Raw genomic sequence first — 22,425 nt, 5'->3', positions numbered from 1 at the left:
AACTCCTACTTTATGTGGCTTCGAATCACAGCTCCATCTCCATGTATAGGAAAATTCAGCTACATTCATCTTTCTGCACTAACACTGAAGATCATTTGTAATGGTGGCCTAATTTTAGGCAGTAAACTGCCAGTAAACAATTATTTTAGGAAGCAAAGGAAAGAGGCATACTCAAAAAGTTAGAGTTTTTATTCTCTCCTTTCTCCTGGGGATGTTAAAGCACTAGTTGTAGAAGATGCCAGCCATGCACTTGTCACAGTTTGGCCCTTCCTTTCCAGCACCAGCCAGCTTTGCAGAAGCTGTAGCATCAAAATGGGGCAAAGCAACAGCAGCCTTAACTGCTTTAAAATCAGTCAACACTGAATGGCTGCTGCAGGACTGCACTAGTAGACATGTCTATTTATAGAGTACCAAATAGTGTTGGTGGCACTTAATCATAGTACTCAGCTTACTACCAATACATTCCTCCGAAATGCTTCTGGTAGTATTATCCATCTCTGCTCTAAGTTCACTACTATTAAACATCAGTTCCCCTAGATTAATTCCCAGCAAAGGATATTTTTTTCTGTCCCACATTTCTGGACACTAGAAGATCAACCCCCCTGTCAGCAGCTTCTGGATCCAGCAGAGACTTTCACCTGTCGACAGGGTGGTAGCTGATGTCCCTTGCCAGAACAGCCTACTCCAGCAAACAGGCTTCTCAGGTTAGAACACAAGGTTTGGTTTGCCTAACCAGAACTTAGGACCAGTTACATGGAAACATGAGCTGCCTCAGAACAAGCCACCTTAGCCTGCACAGACTTAACATCTCAGGAAAGACTGATGCTTTGCAAACTACAGCCTCTTGATAAAATCTTTCCCTCACCAGCCTTTTCACCCTTTGTAGATGTTGATTCCCTTTCCTTCCTACTCAGCTGTAAGTCAGGTGGGCTTCCTTTCAGGCAGCTTTGGGAAGTATCATGACAAGGCATGGATGCCATCATTACCATTTATTAATCTTTTTCTATTTAGCACACAGTCCTTATGCCCATTACAGGAAATAAAGACCCAGAAAAAACCAAACTTTCAGTACAGCAAAAGCACACACAGTCTCTGTGAGCAAGCTACTTTCATAGTCACACAAATCTACCTCCACACTCTCAGCAAGCTACACAAATTTTGTCATGCTTATAAAATTAAAAAAAACCCCCCAGAACTAGATTTGCCAATTTATACATCTGTCCACAGAAAATACCAGCCTCTATACAAGTCTGACTCCCCTTCCTGCTCCCCTCTAGAAGATTTAAAATATGGAATGTTAGAGGAGAATATGGAATTGAAACTTCTGTAATTATATATATTATAGAGATATTTTACAAGATAATAGGCTGTGCTCTGGAGAGGAAAGATAAGACCATGAAAATGCTAATATAATTTTTATTTTTGCCCTTTTATGCAACTAATTTATATCTTTATAAGCCCTTTTGTAAAGATGTAAAGGTTTGTGATAATACATCTCTGTCGGGAGGAAACATTCTTCCTGGAATTATTGCCTACTTAACTAAAGCAATTTTTCTTAATATACAAATGTCAATTGGAACAAACTTGTAACAGCAACTTTATTGAAATTACAGGCAAACTCTTACAGGAAAAAAAAAAGCAATGGCTGTGGCCATTACACATTTCACAGCAAGTGACATTATGGAATTGAATGTTGTCATGGTTGAAAGCTTCGGGGATCTCACACACTTCATTGAATCCATCTACAAAATGCTAAGTCTCACCATGTTCCCTCACAGCAAGATTCCCAGTCCACAAAATGCTCATCATGCCCAGCCTCTGCAGTGCTCAAGGAGATGAAACAGACATAGCTGCAGTAAGGGGAAACATAGCAGCATCTTAAACAACTGCTTCTCAGTCGAATAAGCTGTCACCATACAAGCAGTTTTGACACTTGCTACAAGCAGATGAAAAAAACATTATAGACCATTAACGCTGCAAATATGGCCAAAAATTACTTTGAAAATATACATTGGAATACTGGTTTTTTTGCTAATCTGAGAGGATTAGCAAAAAAAAAGCTGATGCTTTTTGGACAATGGAAATGAAAGAGGTGCAGTCTGTGTCACTGTCACCTAGGATTCACCTACAGGAAAAATAATGGACAGTAGGCATCCTACTTCCATCCCTACTGCCTGTGGGGGGTCATCAGGAGGCATGAAGGGGTGAAGAAAGGACCCTCTTTCAGACACTCTCCTGCCACCACCACTCCACTACTGTGTCCACTCCCAGCTTATGAGCATGCAGCTTCCAAGAATAACAAAGAGGGAAGGGAAGAGAGAAAGATGCAAAGGTACACAAGCAGTGGGACAAGTCAGAATGCCCTAGACTGCAGTGCTATGTCCCTTTCTTAGGAATTTGTCCTCCAGATAGCTGTAATTTTCAAACTGGAAAATCTGATGACTGTATCACTGCATCATTATTATCTAAGTAAAAGGTTCATTTTTGTAGTGTTTAATATTTCTGGTACTTTATGTATTGATTTGCAGTTACTCATGCTTCCTAAATAAACAGTTATAAAACAAATTGAACATAGTCAGGAGAAAAAGCAGGTATTCTTGAGAAACCTGAACCACAGCTTTTTTGAAGCCCAGAATGATGATACTGCTATATTTAGTGCCTTGTTTGGTGGGAAAGAGCAAACCACTAAAAGATTTCTTCCAGCTTCGATTGAATGCTACATCAAAACAAAAGTAATTTTACAGATGACATTAAAGTAGCCAGAAAGTGATATTCTCATTATTTACTACCCTTTTGGAGGACCAGCTGCTTGCTTCTATGGCTACAAAGTATTGTCAGAAAGTATTTCCTAACCTGGAAGTGTGTTATGATGAATACTAGTTGTACTAACTAGTCCATCTGGTTATTACCATGGAATATGACAGGAATATTCACACACTTTTAAAAAAGTTATCTCTTTTCTCTGGATACTTGGGGTGAAAAAAGTGGCCTCAAGGTTTGCAATTTATTTGGAATTTTACAGTTTCATAGTGTAGAACTACTACACAGTTAGACTGTCAGATCAGAAATATGTAAAAGGTGAAAAAAATGTATGTAAAGGTGGGAACAAGACCTGTGAAGTGCTACCAAAAATAAAATAGCAAAATAATGTTCTTGTCCCTTTAAGACACCAAAAATAAACCACAGTACTTTGCTCATCTAAATCCTGATGCTGCACTCAGCTCTACAGTCACAGGAGTCTGACTTTGGGGAGTTCTCTGCCGGATCGAAGCACTGAGGTGTAAAATAGAGACATAAGGCAAGACTAACATTAATGCAAATCCAAAGTGAAGAGAACACAAAGTTCACACAGCAGCAAGGACAGAATATCATTCGCAATACCCATAGATTCCAGTGCTTTCCTTTCTTCTGTTTATTTGCCAATAATTTGTATCTTTTTTCTCTTTGATTGTGCATGGCTGCCACTAATGAGGTTTGTCACAATTCCAACAACAAATATCTCTGGAGGTACGTGTGCATGGTGTTTGAATGAGAAAGCAGGTGAGTGAACAAGGAAGTAAATGGAAAATCACATTAGTAACCATAGCAGCCAACAGCATTTCATCCCAGGAGAAGCTTCCTCTGGTGGAGGCTGGGCTTCCTCTTAATGAGTTTCATACAGTGTTTCACAGTGAGGGGGCAAGTCTTCCAAATGGTCCATGTGACTGTTCTGTGTCTCTAGTAAGACCTTCCTGACTCCTGTGCCTTTCCTGATGATGAGGATTACTTTGCAGCAGCCAGGGACTGGATCTCTTGCATCAGGTAAAGCAGATGAACAAATCTTGGTTGTAATTGCAGCTGACCGCCTGAGTTGGCAGAAGATTGCAGCCAAATTATTTTAACCGATTTGTGCATTTGTTTGATTGCATCTGTTTAGAAGCCATACTCTGTTCTTTTAGAGGATTTTGTCAAGAAACTATTTAACAAAGGTCACCTTTGTTAGCAAGGATGTGGGAATTACATGTTGTCCTAATGACAGTGCATTTAGCTTTTGACTATAAGAGAAGTCATGCATTATTGCCAGAGGTTAGAAGTAGATAGGTCAGAGAGTCAGAAATGTGTCTCTTTTTCACATACATGTTTTCTGGAAAAAAAAAACAGATCTAGACAAAGAAAGTCAAGCAAGAGTGAAGCGATCTTCAATGTCCAGTGCTTTTTTGAGTCTCCCTCTGTCCTTTGGGCTACTCTGCTTCTACTAAATCATCATCAGAGCAGTTTGATGCTGGTCATTTTACTTGCTTTGTCTTCACCTTCCATTTGTTATCTGTCCTGGGCAGGTAAGTTCTCAGAGTACCACAGTAACTGTTAATTATATTCTTCTTCAAATGAAGTACATCTGTCACGAAGTCCAGGCAGTGAAATGTTTTTAACATAAAACAGACTTCAGAATTATTTTTGGTATCTCTTTTCACAAACAATATTCAGAAGGATCTGAGAAAATAGATTCAGTAGATCAAAACACAAACATCCGTTCCACTGAGGGAATAATTTCTCTTATTAGTACAAATTAACTAGTTCAAATACATGGTGACTCAAGAATGAGAAGAAGTTCTTTTCATTAACTTTTCACAAATATAATAGATGGAGAGACACAATTAAGAAGTGATATATTTATAGGGGAAAAGCTGCAGGATAAACAATTTCACTCAAAGCATACACACCAGTTTCTCAAGCAGATAAGCTGCATACAATGAACAGCTTTTCCATCTCTGCCATTTCCCATTCTCACACTATCCTCACATATGCCCAAGTCAACTCTTATCACCTACATACAGTTTTTTCAAGAAGTATTTAGTAACTTTGGCTGGAACGACTAGAGGTATATAGTCACTACCATAATAGGAAGCAGGAACCAAAATAGATGGTAAACTAAAATCTTGAACAAAAATCCTCTGACGTCTATCATGCTATCCATTTATACTGTATCACCAGCATGCCTGTGAGAACTGTGGCACTTCATTGGAGTACAGCTTTAAATCCTGCCTTCCCACCTTCCAAAATCAGGGTGGACTAAACTACAAAATATCTATTACTGCCTCAAGAAGAGAATCCAGCATGTAGTGAGCTGCTGCCCTCGGACCAGTCTCTCAACATCTTCACTGCAATTATGAAATGGAGTAACTTAATACGGGTTGCAAAGTAACAGAAAATACAGCTGTACATAAGAAAAGTAAATCCTTTGCACACTAAAATGTTCACCTTGATTTCTAAAGCTATTTAAACAATGATGTTTCAAGCAGAGTTGTACTGACACAGTAAGTAAATCAGAAGGGGTGTGAGATTCTGAGGTAAGTAATAAGATCTAGAGAATGTGGTAATTCAGCTGGGCAGGCAGGAGTACCCTGAAAGGCCAGTAATGGATCACAAGGAATCAATCAGTAAGAAGGGGAAGGAGAAACAGAGAGCAGTAGAGGAGGTCTAATCTGCAGTCAGAAAAGACACAAGAAATTTAGAATATACAGCATACAGGTAATTTTAGGAATTTTTAAAATGAGAAATGAGGAGTGAAATACATGTGATGGCATATTCAAAGACAAAGATGATTAGGTTTAATAAATTGCTAAAAAGTGAAACATTGCATAATAGGCAGAACAGATCTATGACCAGTATGATCAAGGCTCCTCATCTGGCTTGACTGCTAAGTCGCAACGTGACCTTTAGCAGGGCACTTTAGGATAGATCCAATAAAGGACTCAGGCACCTTAAGCCTGACTTAGGCAGATTTGAGGTACCTAAGTCCAAAAGTATGACCTCAACACCCTCTTCAGTTGCACACTGACCCTGGAAAAGCTAGTCACTCCAAAAAGTCAAATATATGTGCTGTGCAGTCCTCCCTGCACAAACACAGCTCAGTTGGCAAGGTCCTGTGTTAACTTTCAGCGTCCTACCAGTGTTCTCTCCTGGGCTGCACATTTAGGTGCCTTTTTGTGGAAATATGGGCATTCTTCCATATAGGCTGGGACTTCACCTCAGTATGTGCCCAGAATCCAGCTGTGCTCCTTTTCTCTCTTTTTGCTGGCAGTGTAGGGAAGGGCAGAAAAATGGCTCAGCTTTGCTTGAGCAGTAGCCTGGAAATGGCTGTATCCGAGCATGTGTGTGTCCTCTGCCCTGGACTGAAAGAGTGAGGACAGGAACCTGGTCCCCTTTTCAGGGGAATGCAGCCAACCTGCACCTATGAGTGCCTTCCAGGCTCTGGATCTGAGGAAAATGTTTCCTGCAGCCCCACCTTGGTTACCCAAGCTGAGGAGACAGCAAAGAGTTCAGAAATATATCCACGATGGTCATGCTCAGAATTGAACCGCTGTTAACTGTTCCCAGCTCACCACATGAACTTTCTTCCCTTCAGAGATGCTCCGTGATACTCACCAAGTAATGTGGGCATTGCACAGAGGGATACTTAAGGAAGTGAAAAAATATATTGTGACATTTGGATGAAAGAAATGACTCAAAGTATTAAAACAAAGAAAACTTTAGAAAACAACTTTCTGCAGCATTTGAAAATTTGCTTTTACTCCAAACACAGGTAAGAAGCAATGTCATTAAAAATATTGGATTGATTAAATGGTACTGTTTGAATAAAAGCGGAATAACTTGTAAAAATATTACAAAACATGAATACTCCATAAATTCTTTGAAATTGGAATAACTAAACAGAGAAGTATGCTAAAAACAACTGGGAACAACTTCCTGTTACAGTTTTGCAATCTGTTTAATTTGAAACTATCACTTTATGTTCATGAAGTTCTTCTGTGGTTTTTTCTTGATAATAAACTAGTTTCCTGAAGACTGATGATATGCGCACATAATATTATTTTAATATGTTACTGTTCATGTAAATAAACAAAAAATAAAGTAGTTTTGTGTTAACTTGTGCAGAAGTGCTAATTTTGAGAAAAATTCCTGTTGTTTCATGGATCTTTTATTTATTTTCACCTTTCCGTTTCAGTGATGATTTCTTGAAACTGAAATGCAAGTACAGAAATCTATGTCATAGAAGTGTTAGGTCTGTAAATAGGAGCATGAAAATGGGAGGTGCAGAAAATGAATGCAAATTATTAGTTGTAACAAAGATGAAAACTGGGGTTTAAACCAATGTCCCTTTAGAGTTTGAACAGCAACATTAGCTTGACCACAGTGCACTTTATGCATTAAATTATACATTTTGCAATCTAACCCGTGATAAAAACTGCTGAATATATAAAATGCACCTACATTAAAGGTGACCTGTAAAGAAACAGTCATATGTCCTTTCCCTTAGTATTTATGTAATGGTCTCAAATAGTTCAATTTCTATTTTTTCTACGTGTTTGTTGTATTACAAATTTGTGCATTCTTTTTGGTAGAATACTTGATGGTGTCCAGAGACCTACGTAACTGTGACAAAACAAAAACCAAAATAAACAAAACCTGCATTGTTTTAGCCATGAACTAGACAATAAGGGACAGCTTATGTGATTGCTGCTGAAGAAGGGAATGGATTTTCATAAGCATAAAATTCTGGTTTTGTTAAAATGAACTTTTTTAGTAAAATAATTGAATTTTATAAAATAAATAAATAAATTCCAGTTATTTTTTGACAAAGTATTTGGTTTAGAGCCTTTATTTTATATTAAGTTGTACATAGTAATGCACAAGTTATCTGAGACTACGTACGAGATTCCTGCAAACCGGAGCGAGTTCTTCGGTATGAATGGCATGCAAAAAAAAAAAAAAAAAAGCTGCGGAAAACAAAGGCCTAAATACCTAAAAGGTGTTGTCTCAGGCATTTAGGGAAAAAAGGAATAATGACACGCTTCTACTTCTCTTTCGTGCGCATTTTTTGCCGGCTTCCGCTTATCCCTTCACCTACCACCAAGTAATTTCTACTGTTTGCGGGCTTAGCAGGGCTGTGGTGTTTGGGCTTGTCAGCGCACAGGTTTCTTTACCTGTTCCTGCCGCACTTGACAAGCGGGGCCGCTCTCACTTGTCCGCGCCGGGCTCCCCGCCGCGCTGCGCCCCAGCGCTGCCGCTCCTCGGCCGGGCCGGGCCGGACCGGAGCGGGGCCCGGCGGAGCGGGGTTCGCTTCCAGCACCGCTCGGGCCCGCCCCGCGGCACCGGCAGCACTTCTCGCAGCCCGTCCCGCCGCCCGGGCAGGAGGAGGCACGCCGGGCTCCGCCGGACCGGCACGGCGGGGCAGCGTGCCCTCGCTGCGGGCGCCCGCGGGAGGCGCCGGGGCGGGCGGGGGTCGGCGCCGTCCTGCCGCGGGCACCTCCGCCCCGGAAAGGCGCAGCGGCCGCTCCCTCCTGCCCGGGGCCCGGAGCGGGGCAGGTGAAGGCGGGGCGGAGGAATTACCCACTACCACGCCCTGGCGCTCCTCAACACTCCCAGCGCTCTCCATGTCCTCCCAGTAACATTCATTATCTCCCCCCAGTGCTCCCAGTTCCCTTCCAGTACTCCTAGTGTCACTTCCTGGGTCGCCCCAGTGCTCCCAGTAACAATCCCTGGCTCTACCCCCATCCCCCCATGGTCCCCATGCCCATGGCGGGGGGATTGGAACTAGATCTCTTTAAGGTCCCTTCCAACCCAATCCATTCGGTAATTATGAGTACTCCCAGCATCATTCAATGGCTCCCCTTAGTATTCCCAGTTCACTCCCAGCATCACTCTCTGGCTTCCACTCCATGCTCTCATGCCATCCCAGTTCTTCCAGTATCGCTTCATGGCTACCCTCAGTGCTCCCAGTTCCCCTCCCACTACTCCCAGTGCCACTCCTTGGCTCTCCACCAGCGCTCCCAGTTCCCTCCTAACCCACCCAATATTACTCTCCGGCTTCTCTCTACGTTTTCACTTCCCTCGCAGCATCACTGCCTCCAGTGCTTCCAGTATAACGCACTGGCTCACCCCAGTGTTCCCAGCCCACTCCCCGGGTCGGGCAGGTTTCCCGCTCCCCCCGCCGGGAGCCGGTACCGGCCGCTCCGGGAGTCGCGCGCGTGGGACAGGACGGGGAGCGGCCACGGCCGCCGGCGCGCGCGTGCCCGCCCCGCGTGACGTGCGCGCCGCCGGGGCCGCCCGGCGAGCTCGGAGCGGCGCGGCCCGGGCGGGGGCCGGGCTGGTACCGGGCGAGCCCGCGCGCGCGCGCGCCAGGACCGGGGAAGCGGGAGGGGAACGGCGCGGGGCGGCCCCGGCCCCGCCCGCCGGATAAAGCCCTGGGCGGCGCGCGCGGCGGGCAGAGTGCAGCGGGTGGGAGCCTTTCCTGGCAGTGCGTTCCTTTTCCGCCTGCCCTCGGCGAGAGTGTAGTGGCGGCGGCGGCGGCGGCAGCAGCGACGGGGGACATGCGGGGCCGCGGGGCGCCGCGCCGCAGCGGCTGCGGCGAGCACATGGCATAGCTGGGGGACGGCGGCGAGCGCCGGGCCGGCGTCACAGCGGGTCCGGCGGGGCGAGCGCGGCTCTCTGCATGTGGGAAGAGAGGAGGCGAGCCAGGGAGCCCGGCGGCACCGGCGAGCACCCGGCGGCGCGGTCCTGAGCCGCTCGCCCGCCATGGATTGCAGCCTCCTGCGGACCCTCGTCAGCCGATACGTGAGTACCGCCGGTGCCGCTCGCCCCCCGGCGTGGGGGGCAGCCCCCGCTGTGTGCCCCGGGCTCGCAGGAAGGGCTCTGTCAGGAGTTGGGTGGTCCCGTGACCGGCTCGGCGGCCGGGGAGCCTCGGGGCCGCCGCGCGTGGCGCCCGGTGCGAGCGCGGATGCAGCAGCGGCGGCACCGGGTGTCGTGCGCTCCCCGCAGCCCGCTCGCCCCACGGGACTGTCCTTCGCTGAACCACTGCGGCTTGACCTAAGTTCAGAGCGCTGTAATTTACAGAGTGCTGCGATACGTAGTTAGCAGGGCAGATAAAACCTCCAGCTGTCTAGCTTTTTTTTGTTGCTGTTGTTTTTGTAGTACTTTTCGTCTTGGTTTTCTTTTTTCCCTTTCTCCTCGTTATATTGTTTCAGTCAAGCGACTTTTTGTGGCGTTGTCCAACTTAAGTGTACTGGTCGGAACGGTCCCAAGTTTTTGTAGGTGTGCGTAGTAAGATTCAAACACACCAGACTTGTGAGTACTCCGGGAAAAGAGGGCTGATGTCTCTTGTTGGTCAGCGTGTGGAAACCCACCGGCACCGCCCGAGAGAGCGACTCGGCAGAGCATTGGAGTGGGTCCAAGTGTAGACTGAGGTGGGTCAGTGAGTGCGGCTCCAATTCCACAGAACCGCTAATAAATGCTCAGGTTAATAGTTTAAGTAGATTAGCAGAATGCTTGTAACTGTGGGGTTGTACAGTACAAGGCACGGGGACCACCAATACCAGGAAATGGCAAATTTCTGCTTTTCGGTATGGAAGTAATTTTTAAAAGATAGGGAGATATAACTGGGATTTTCAAATAAAAATAGCTTTTTCTCCTATGCAGGAAGTACTTTGCCCTGGTCAGAGCACTCAAGTTTTCTCACAGTAAATACACTTAGTTTTGTATGTCCCAAGAGCCGTGTCTGCCCAATACAGGCTGAACTCTGTCTTTTTGAAGTATAAACTAAGAAAAGTAGCAGAGATGAAAAATGATACTCTTTTTTTCTTCCGGTTTACAATAGCATATATGTGGGATGAGTGGAGAGGTAAGTATTGAAAGCAGCTATGTGTACATGAACCTTTAGAAAGTAGTCTTAAGGGAAGGAAGAGAATACTCAAAATAATATGTAGCAACAATAACAATGAGGTATAAGAGAAGCCGTGGTCTCTATGGATGTAGAGACCAAGTGAGTTGTGCTGAGGTCTGTTTGGAAACAGGTAGGATCACTTTGGGTGTAGAGATCTGTCAGTGATGATCTAACTGCTGGATTTAGTTTAAGATTTCTTTGTGTGTGCTCACATCTGGAGCCTGTACAAATGGTGTGTTCTTTTTGCACAGAGCAAGCACACCGTTAAATCTCTTCTGCATAACATTGCTGCTAACCCCTTCCAAAGCAGACTTAAGCATCAAATATGAAGGAAATGGGCTTGAGAGCAGCCGCAGTAAATATACATGAGAAGACAGTATGTTGAAAGCAAGGGGCTTGAGCTTTTGAGTTGTGCACTCACACCACCCTCCTGCACTGCTGATGAGACTAATGCAGCAGTCTACAAGATGAACGAAACATTACTATATCCCATGTGAAGAGGTGTTCTTATTTCCTAGGTCACACTACCTTCTGTATTGTGTGTATGCTGATAGGCTGTGCCTAGGTAATTGCCTTGGTTGGTCCATGGTGCCTGGTATATTTCCACCTGTTGCTTCTTGCTCTTTTGCATTCTTTCAGTGTCTTAACTTTGAAACCTTTCTTCCATGGAAAGATAATTTTGAGGAAAAGATGCTGTAAGTAAATTTGTGTTCATTTCAGTAAGACCATTGGGGTCTGGCAACCATTAAGGTCTGTGGTATGTGGTTTTTCTAGTTTTTTTATTTTTTATATCTCCATGGTACAACTATTTTTGTACCTCTACAGCAGTGAAAATGAAAAGTACTAGTTTGATTGCTGGGCCTGAAACTGACTGCTCTGCAGGAGTAGCAGATGTACATGTCAGGGGTATCACTCCAGCAGTGTTCACCAAAGCTCTGTACGCACCAGCCAGGCACACAGATGAAGATGTGCTTGCCACTTTCCAAACTGCTTTTTAATAGGGCGACAAGGCAGTGACTCTTCTGTGGGAGAGCTGGAGTGGATAGATAGTTACATCTTGTGTTTATTCCAAAATAAGCTCAAGCTTGGGTTTAGTTAAAAGCTATACAAAAACTTTTCCATGATCAAGGTCTTAGAACTATGAATTTTTGTTCTGCAAGTCTCCTGGACTTGTTCAGCTGCAAGTCCTTTGTAGGGAAGGCTAGTCTCTGGATTATGCTGAGAACCTTGGCTGATGCATCTGGACATGCTGGGTTAGCTGGGAGTTCTTATGGTATGATCTTGGGAAAACAAGCACTTGTGATGTGATGGACTAATGGAGACTTCTAATAGGATGGTTTCTAACAATTCTGTGTCATTTCTTTTCTTTCTCGGTCCTGTTTGTTGTAGGACATAAAGGCATAAGTTAAATACTGGGGTTTTGTTGTGAGTGTGAAGATCCCTCCCATTCCTCTTTCCCTTACTGGACATTTTCTGTCCTGAAGCAGTGCAAAATCAGTGCACAAATCTCCTAGGCCCTGTGGAAGAACAGCAATGACTGGGTGCTGTCAGCTTCCTGGTTAGCATTTTCAAATACTGCTGTTTTACCTGCATTGGGTGTTCTTTTTATATCTTCAAGGCATTGAAGAGTTTAGTGATGTGGGTTGAATAAAATATATGTTCAGCATGCTAGTCATACTGTATTCCATATCTCTTCACCAAGAGATGGTGTGGTCTCTTAGAAGGACAGGGGGAATTGTCTCTATCTTACTAAATTTTCAAATTGGCACTGTTTTGTTCTGCCTCTTTAGACCATCCTGCAAATTTTGGGGTCTTTTCCTTCACCTCATGCTTCCTGTAACCATTACTTCAGCCAAACACAATTTACAGGACTGATGGTGAAAAATAACTTTTTTTACAGAAAAGGTGTTTGTTTCACTGCAGTACAGCTGACATGAAGTTCAGTTTTCCAAATCCTTTGTGATGTTTCAAGCTGATGTACAGCATTGTAATTTTCTTATTTGTGTCTAATGAGGTTAATCTGTGTATTTTACTTGCTTTAAAATGTTTATGAGCTATATTAGAGGCATCTTTAAGTCATGAAATAGAAACACCTTAATATACAGTTTCGGTTCTCCATGGAATCACAGGAACTGAATAAGTCTTCTGCATAAAGATAAATAAGAAAAATTTTGACACCAAAACTTATTATTTCCCAAATAATGGATGTAATGGCTGTGTGTGGGTAGTATGAACATTACTTGAGGGGACTGTACTTTTTGTCACATACTGTATAAAAATATAATCTTTTTTATGGATGTTGCTTTTGTATCAGACAACATGCTTCTCTGTCTTCTTGGATATTCCCAGAGGATATGTGCTACCCCAGGGAAGGCAGCTGCACAGCCAGAGAATACAGAATTAGCATGGGCTATCCTGTAAGTGTCATGCAGAACCTGCTGTGTGCTTGGTAACAAGAGAAAATTGTTAGCTTAATATTAAGCTGTTTAAGGAAAAACCAAGCATACAATGGCAATTAAAGCTGCCTCCGTACAAAATTAGCTTCTGTTTTATAGTTAAATTATTTGGGACACTGGCTATCATTAGGTGATCTGTTCTGCCTGTGTTAGTGTAGCTGCTTTAGTTTTCTCTGATCACTTATTTTTTGCTGGTCTTAGGACTTCTGAAGTCTGTCCTCATCACAGTCAAAAGTTGGTTAATATTATTTAAACAAGTTTTGGTGACATCTTTCACAAAATGAACACTTTCTTTAATAAAGCATGTGCATATGTCTTTTGTGTATTCACAGCAGCTGTTTATGGATTTGGATATTCCTGAAGACTGTTAATTTTAATATATCTGGGCAATCTGGGAAGATGTTGCTCTTCAGCATATGCCTGTTTGGACGCTAAATGGTTGCTAAACATCTTGCAGTCTATGGTGACAGTCTGTTCTGTATTTGTAAGACTGCTGGCCCTCGTCGCTAAAAGCTCCTGCCCAGGTTGATGGCTTTGGGTTGTACAGTAAATACTACTGGGTCAGAGGTCTGTATTACTGAAGAGTTTTGCTTGTATTATGTAGTATATTTAGGGATCTTGCTACTTTACTGCTTCCCCTCCTTAGGGTTCTCCTGTTACTTTTGGATTACAAATCTGGATCTTAAGTATTTGTTACCTGTGTAAATATCTCTAAATGCCTGTAGTAGCAGGTAAAACGTGTTTCCAGAAGGAACAGTGATTTACTACAGCTTTGGTCTCTGGGGAGCTGCTGGCCTATTAGTTGTGCAGGTATTTCTGAAAAATATCCTTTTTTGGAGGCTGGAATAAATTGAGTTTACAAATGGATGCTCTATTTTTCACTTTTGTAAAAGTGGGTCAGCTTTAATTGTAGTTAGAGAAGATGTTTCACTAGCCTAACCAGGAGGTTATGGTAGGGATTTTTAGCAAGTTCTTAACTAAGTTTCATGATAGCCTGTGACTTTTGGTCATTGACTTAGATGATTTTGTTGCTTTTGATTGGCATTATAATTCTAAAACGGTTTTCTAATTAGATTTCCCAAGTATTTTACTTGTATATATAGTCTTAGTAGATGCAAATTAATATTGAACTTGAGTTTATTTATTTATCTAACTGATGCATTAAAGGTTGATAACTACTTTGACCTGAAAGTTGGTGAAATTGTGAGCCTTGGTGCTTTATAATTATTTGTGTCTTAAAGGACAGTCCATTTGTCAAGTGTTTCAGATGACCTATTGTTATTAATCTAAATTTAGTAAATTCATTTGAGGGTGTTTGGTTCTTGCATTCGCTTCTGAATTTATTCAGCCTTCTTTGCACTCTTGCAGATGAGTATTAAACTGGTGCTGTCTGTGTTTCTTAGTCAAGGTTCCTGTTAACACAAACAGTTTTCTTCCTAGTCAAGTAAGTCAAAAGCATTGTGTTATGCTTTGTTTAAGTTCAGAGGTATAATTTGACAAAATCTGAAGCTGTTTTAAGCTGTATGTAAACACATTTGTATGACAGGCTTTGTCTGCTAGCTGCACTGAGTGTACAAAAGATGCTCTCTGTAGGAGCTGTGTATGTAGTCATGGGTCAACAATTAGTAACTTGCAGCTTTTAAGGGTTTGTGTCTATTCCTGGTATGTAATCCGTTTTTGTTATCTCCTGTGAAAGTCTGTGTGTCACAATGTTCTTTTGAAACTTGAGATGCTTCCCATCTCTTAGCCCTGCTTCACTGCAGGTACCAGTTCTTCCTGCTGTGAAAGGTTCGACAGAGGGCATCAAACAGCACGAGTAACTTTGGAATTCCTGTTTCCCCAAGCACCATTGCTTTGTTATTTGCCTAATTGCCTTTTTCTCTTATTTTTTGGGGGGTGGGTATCTGTCTGGCGTGCTTCCTGCTGACTTTTCAGCAAATTATTTTAAAAAGGCAAAATTTGAAAGCTTACTTAGAAGTTAATTCTGTTGAATGTGGCTGACAGAATTTGGCACTCTTGCAAATCTAACTCTTCATACTGGGAGTGAGTCTTGTGTTCATTCTGGTTTGTAATGTACTCTTAAAGATACTTCAGTATTATCTGACACTCAAAAACCCCCCAGATACTCTCCATTCCCCCATCAATTATTTATTGCTGAAGGGCAATAAATATGGAGAATTGCATGGGTTCCATTTTTTCCCCTCCCCCCACTCCATCAATTAGCTAATTTACACAAGAAAAACATTTCCTTTTTCTTTTGAGAATAAACAAATGAAAATAGGACATTGCGTATGTAAAACAGTTCACTTACAGGAAGTCAGTGTACACGTTACATTGCTGGTTGCTATTGACTACAAAATATTGCTCATCTGCACTCATCAGATGCTCTATGATAGTAGAAAACATTGCTTTTGGAGTATCTAAATCGTAGAACTGTTTCAGTGACTTAAAATAGATCAAGAAGTTTTAATCTATTTTTAGCATCAAAAATTCTGAGATGAGAATGGTATAGTTGCTTTTGTCTCTTGATAACGTGTTGTTTGTTTAAAAACAGTTTAATATTGTTCCTCTTTTATGCGTTTTTCTCTAGCACCACTGAGTATCAGTTCTGCAAGCAGGAAGCCTTTTGAAAATTATTTTGGGGAATGGAAGAGGACAAAGTACAACATAGCACATTTACAGCTTAACATCTCTGATCACCATTTCTCATTGATTTTTTTCTTCTGTCATACAGACAGACAAGGAAAGTGACAAGATGGAATGGATTTTCTAATGAGTCTGCTTTTTAAACCCCCAGCACTTAGAAAACAGTAACTGGACTGACGAGTAAAGCATTCCACAAATACCATAGCTGGCTACCGTTTGTGGTGTTGAGATGGGCATAATAAAACTTAGTCCATCTAACTAGGTTTAAGTGTGACTACAAAGCCATTGTGGTTTCTGAGGTGCTCCAGCAGGATTTACTGTGGGATGCCTGCTGCATGTCATGTGCAGGTGTGTCAGGAAGTAGGAGCAAGAGAAAAATGTGTCACAGAGAAGACTGAGCAGATGTTTTAGAACCTGTTATGCAACTGTATTCAACTTCACTGGGCTTTTTTTGTTGGGCTTTTTTTGTTGTTGTTGTTGTTTGAGCAAAATAGCCAGCCTCTCCTCCTATAACTTTTAGGCAGATTATATTTTTTCCAGAATAATTCTCCTTATTCTAGTGGCTTACAATTACACAGGATAATGTATTATTTTGTATAACTGTTGGGGGACATTTCAGCTGAAGTTCATCCTGGGCTGTGAAGCCAAATGACAATGGAATGCTATTATCTTCTCTGCTATAATTGCCATGGCAACAGCTGCAGGTAGACAAAGCAAACCAGGGATTCTTTTTCTATATCACATGTACACAAGCTGTTTTTCTTCTCTCTCAGTAATGACTCTGAGAAGCCTGTGGCATGAACAGATTCTTGAGTCATTATAAAAAGTGTTTTGTTTGGGGTTTTTTTCAATTTAACTTTGATTTTAATTTTGAAAGTATTGAGTATTTGCGATACTATATTAAAAAAAGCACTCTTTTTAGGAAGAAACTGGCAGCCTAGCTTAAATTGTTCTAGGAGACTGAGGAGATGAGCCAGTGGCTTGGGAGTTTGTTTAGAAGATCACAGAAGACCACGGGCTGATAAATCACCTAGATATCTTTGCGGATCTGGATGTTAATTTCTCTGTGCATTCATCTTTTCTTGGGACACGGATGAGAGTAGTGTCCACCTTTTCCCTAGAGAGAAGTCGTAAGGGTACTTTAATGCTTCCAGGTAACAAAATTGCTGTGTTACAGGAAGAAAACTGGGCGTGAACACAAGCCTATAATGACTCTGTTTTGGGGTTGTTTTTTTTCTAGTTACCTAAGTGTTCTGCGTTGCTTCTCCTGATATCTCCCATTTCCCTCTTTATGTCTCCATCTGCATACATTTGTATGCATTCATGTGCAGATGGGTGCACATGTTCTTCCTTAAATTGTGTGCTATTCATTTAGCAATGTTAAAAATTATGCCAAGATTTTCCAGGGATCCAGATGTGTATTGGTATTAAAAAAAAGGGTCTTCATATGAGCTCTTTTCTGGTTACTGAGGTATACTGTGAAAGTGTGTTCTGGCATGTGTCTTTCTTACATCATTGTGGTCATTACTACAAGCATGGAAGCTTAAGAATTGGGAGATTTCATAGAGACATTTTTCCATTTGATTTGCTCTTCCCTGTAGACTAGTTTCTCTTTTTGAAATAGGAGAATCTGTTTCCTTCATTAATCATTAAGCTCATCTAGATACAGGGCAGGGTGAGGGGGGAATAGTGTTTCTTTTTCCTGGTGACACTCACTAATCTCTTTGCTTCAGTCAAAAGAGGATTTCATCTAACCTATTTTGAATGGAGGATTAAGGACAATTAGGCTCTTCCTCTACTTCACCATTAAGATGGGATGTTGTGAAATCCTCTGAAAAGAACATCTGCTGATGTGCCATTAAAGTTTTGCAAAATTAATGTTAATATTCAAAATAGTTGTATGCAGAAAGAAAACCTTGTGTATCAAGTACTTGTCTGGAGATAATTGTATGGAGGAACTGAGGAGAGGGAAGGAATACTGAACTATTTGTCCAGTAGTTTTTTGTCTCTAATGCTTCTAATTTACACTGTGGACTAGACATGCAGATGAACCAAAATGGATTTCTTGTTACCTGAATTGCATTAGTAACTTGCAGTTCATATTTAGCATTTTACATAGTTCTTCGCTTCTTTTCAGAGTCCTTTTAGTGAGTTCTTTGCACATATTATTGTAACAAAGTATAAACACTATCCATTATCTGTGCTTGTATAACTATTTTATGCATCTCTTGAGATGAATCTGAATCAGCAGTGGCATTTGATGGCTAACATGACACTGCTGTATTTGTCAAGAGGTCATTAGAAAATAAAACTGAAAAATGCTACTGTTATTGGAACATGTATGATGTGCATTAGACAGTATAAGGATTAAGGTGAAGGCTAAATGGCTGTGTGTATTTTGGAGAAGCTTGGCTTCCAAATCTATACTGTAAATGATAGAAATGGTTGCCTTCCATGAAGCATGGATAGTACACTGTGAAGCTACAAAGAAGTTAGGTAAGTGACACTTGCCTCTGAGAAATCGCTCTTGCAGTCTTAATTTCATTACTAGCAGTTGTAGGAAGGTTACTAAAACACATAGTTTCTTTAGATTTATTTCCTGCAGAACACTAGAGAGTTGAATCTAATCCTATTTTTGGGATGGTAATATATCTGAATAAGGGTTGTTGAGAAAAAGCTGAAGTCTATTTACTTGGTCTTATTCTTGAGGTGACTGTGAGTCTATTAAACTGTAATTTCCCAGACTGGCATTATCCATGGCTCCTGAATGAGTGCAGCGTTTGGCTCTGGGACCCCAAAGCTCACTTTAAGGAGAATTGTGTTCTGTTAAAATGTATCTGGTGTCTTTACCTTTGGCTTGAGCTTGAGGCTATAGTAACAGAGTCACTGGATGAGTTTTGGGAATGTGGAGGAAACATTGTTGGGGAATTCCACATCTATTTATTTAGTGAGCATTTTTTTCAGAGGGGGAAGACATTATTGAAAATTTAACTGCATGAAAGTTCTTAAAAACCAGGCTGCTGTTTAATCTTACTATAAAAAGTGCCTGGGTAGAAACACACTTTTATTATGTGAAATATGTATGAAAGAGGTTACTGTAAATGTAGGCTTAAAGCAGTTTATTGACTGGGTCATAGCTAAAAAAGCAAACTTTTGTGCTGATATTTGCAGAAGTATAACGTAAGTAAGTTCAGGCTAGACATTTTGCTTTGGTTGCAAAGACTTCTTACACTCTAAGCAGATTTTGATAGATTAATGTTAGTCATTTAGTTTAATACTCAACATTTTTTCTGTAAACATAGAATACACTGACATGCTGTTATTTGTTAGTGTGTTGTGTGTGTCTTACAGAACAGCTGTAAACTGTATTAAGCTGTAAACTCCTATTAAACTGTGTAGTTCCTTTTTCTTTGATTTTTAAAAATGGAATTACATTAAGAGTAAGCATGATGTTTAGAGTTGCCTTAACCTTTTGTTTTCTAGTCTCCTCACCACCAGTGTGAACTTTTGACAGCTTAACTCTGATAAATCATACTTTTTGCTCACCTAGGCTAAGAAAAAATAATGCCTGAGAAATCTTTTTTTAACCTTAAGTATTACAAACATTATCAAGTTAGTTTAATGTTTGAAATTCAGTGTATAGATTTAAAAATGTCTTATACTTTTTCTTTTTAAAGAATATTTAGTATTTTTATCCTTTTTAACCAGAAATTTTTATCAGATTTTCAATTCCTGACTACCTTAAACAAGCAGTTTTCAGGGCTCTAAACAATTCCCCTTATTTTTGACTTTAAGCTCTTTGTATATTGTTGGTACAACAGATACATCACTAGTTGAATATATGGTTGGTTGTTAATATCACAGTGGGGAGGATGGGGGCAGGTGGTCTAAAGCTAGGCTAAGAAATTTGTTTTATGACAGTTACTGAGCACAACTACACAATTCTGTCACCTTCTAAGATTAAAAAAGAAAGAAAAGACAGCACAAAACTAACCCACAAGGTTATTGTAACTTCAGCTACAAATGCTGTAGTATTGTTAATCTCCTGAACAGTGTTAACTGACTGCTTGCTATTTCCAGTTGTCAAGTGACCAGATGGCCTAATTAGGTAGGAGGTGCCTGTGTACTGGCACCAAGAGGGAAGAAATGAAGAGAAAAATGGGAAAAAAAGCTCTCTCCTTAGCCCAGAAATGCATGATTGCTTTAAGCTGATTCATGAATATGAATATGTTGACTTCTTGAAGCAGTAAGCTTTTGTCTGACATAAGGAGGTTATGTTTCCATACTCTTTGACTGTAAAGACATAAAAGCAATAGGAAAGCTTCCTGTGCTTTTGTGAAGCAGTGCACAGTGAATACGGGCAGGTACGAAAACATGTTTATAAAGGCAGCCTGGACTGTGGTTTTGCATCTCCTGCCTCTTTCAGCCCAGGAGGTCTCAAATTTAAAACGCTTACCTTTTTTTCTTAAAGGAAGGTTCTTAAGCCTCTGATTTAGTTCCTAAGAAGTGGTTACCTTGAGCATTTTTCCTCTATTAGTGATGTTTGCTGTAACTTGTTTAAAGATCTTTTATGGCAGCATATATATAAAATAATTTTTTTGGAAAATGACTTGAGGCTAGATTTCTGCTGGGCATATAGAATTAAAATAGCAGTATTCCTTTGCTATTTTAATGCAAACTGTAAGGTATTTTAAGATGAAAATAATAATGCTTTTACGCAGGCATTTGCTTTCTTAAATGTTAAAAACGGTGACAAAAGCCAAACAAAGTTTGCTTGAGTTGTGGTAATAGTTGAGTCATTAAGACAACTGCAAATACTTGCAGACCTTTATGGCTAGTGAGACAGTGGCATTGGTTTTTCTTGCTTTCTCCCTCTGCCCGCAGTCAGACCACTTAATTCTGCTTGTAATGACTATTTCTTGCTGCAGAATAGCAGCTGCTTGGTTATGTGGCTTGTAGCTGATCTTTGACAGTACTATGATAAAGGTCAAATTCATAGTTATCTCTTGGAGATGTGGAGTGGAAAAGGAGGAATGTGGTCTTTACAGCCCGGTGGACTTGAGCACAGGGAGCTTCCCAAGCCTGGCGCTGGGCAGTTAGGTCAGTAGAGGAGTGAAAGAGCATGTTTGTGGTGCTGCAGGCAGCTGCATCTTGTCACTTCTTCCTTAAACTGATTAAAGGTGTGATCTGGACTTCCTTCAGTTTCCTGTAGTATGTAGAAAAGACCAAAGCAGAAGTGTTAAGTGTTTATCTCCTGTAGTCTTGCAAGAGCTGTCAGAAGGGACTCTGGCTGTACAGACAGGTTTGTGCTTTCTTTTCCACTTGGGATGTGCTGTTGGCTTGTTCATAGAGACATCTGTTTCACTTTGCTGAGTGACAAGCCACTGGGCAGTGACTGTATGTGGGTGCATTCCTAGAGAGGCAGCTCTGTTCCTCTGGGTTTGAAGCTGAAATGGGTGAAGCAGTAGCAAGTTTTGCTGCCAAGTGCCAGAGTTCTAGGTAGTGCTTCTAACCGGAATGAAGTGACATCCCAGAGTGCTGACTGATGAGTCAGGCGCTGATTTGGCAAGATGCTGACATCCATGGAACACTGCCTTGTTTTGTGAGTAGCATCTGGCATCAGAAAAGAAGTAATTGGGAGAGGGGTGGGAGTTAACAGTTCGTGTAAATGTCAAGAAGCTTGATGATTTATAGAATGAGGAGAAGTATGTGGGGGACTACATACTGGAGGGAATGTTACTTTAAAATAAGCCAACCAGAAAATAGCTCCCCCTTTTTCTCCCCAAACTAACTCTCTGATGTGAATGCTCTTGCAGCACTTGTATCATATGGCTTGACCTTCCTTAAGTTTCTAAGTGCAGTCAAAACATAATGATGTGTGGGGGAAATGGAACAGCCCTTAAATGCCTAATGTTTTCTCCTGTGTTTATGAGAACATGTTTTATAGAAGTAAGGAGGCCAGTGCAGCAGTACTTCAAGACTGTGAAAGTCTATAGCACAGGCAGCTGTGGGAGACTGGTATCTTTGGTTCCATGTAAAGACCAGTGTCAAATGCTTAAAAATCGAGGTTTTCTTTGCATGAAGACAAGGCGTACACAATCAATTTCACTAATAATATTTGAAATTAATTAATTCTGAAAATAATTACTTAAATTCAGCATTTCTAAAACAAGCAACAAAAAATATTTGTTAGTATCAGACTAGTCTTCATAAAAAGTGACAAGATGATCTGGAGAGATCCCTTCTAACCTGCATTGCTCTAATTCTAAAATGAGAACTAGTGACTTCTGCTTAATTTAAAGGAGAGAATACTCTTGCCTCTTTTGCAGCCATCTTGGTTTTCATCTCTGAGCCTATGGTAGTAATAAGACATCCTAAAGTTTAAAACAGGCTCTGTGGATAAAGCTGCATAACACCTTTAAGTGATAACCCAGAGACTCCACAGCAGTAATTAGACTGTGCAGTGTGTTTGTTTATTCATGCTTTAAGATTGCTACAACAGAGGTTCACAACAACTTCCCTGTGTTCATCTGCTCAGTAAAAACTGCTGTGGGTGGAACTGAGGTTTTCATAGCTGTGCACCTGATCAGGCTGAAATATTTCTTCTGGTGCCTGTTCTTCTAG

At 41.3% G+C, this 22,425-nt stretch overlaps 1 protein-coding gene across 9 annotated transcripts in view; it reads left to right on the top strand.

The window, feature by feature from the left end:
• The first annotated feature begins 9,228 nt into the window (after positions 1 to 9,228).
• The window catches only part of ATP11A (ATPase phospholipid transporting 11A), a 121,550-nt gene continuing 108,353 nt past the window's right edge, over positions 9,229 to 22,425 (top strand). For 8 of the 9 annotated variants that reach the window (XR_007208132.1, XM_048327920.1, XM_048327940.1 and 5 more), the window contains exon 1: positions 13,090 to 13,116. Coding sequence is in view for 8 of the 9 variants with exons in the window: in XM_048327920.1 (XP_048183877.1) it covers positions 13,105 to 13,116 (12 nt within the window). In the remaining variant the exon portion in view is untranslated. Of the gene's footprint in view, positions 9,595 to 13,089; positions 13,117 to 22,425 lie in introns of those variants that run through there. The other variant, XM_048327930.1, reaches the window with a different exon arrangement.

Source organism: Corvus hawaiiensis, chromosome 2 (assembly GCF_020740725.1).
Source record: "Corvus hawaiiensis isolate bCorHaw1 chromosome 2, bCorHaw1.pri.cur, whole genome shotgun sequence".
Classification (NCBI taxonomy): domain Eukaryota; kingdom Metazoa; phylum Chordata; class Aves; order Passeriformes; family Corvidae; genus Corvus; species Corvus hawaiiensis.
The sequence above is the reverse complement of the archived record's forward strand: the minus strand, read 5'-3'. Positions and strand labels throughout refer to the sequence as shown.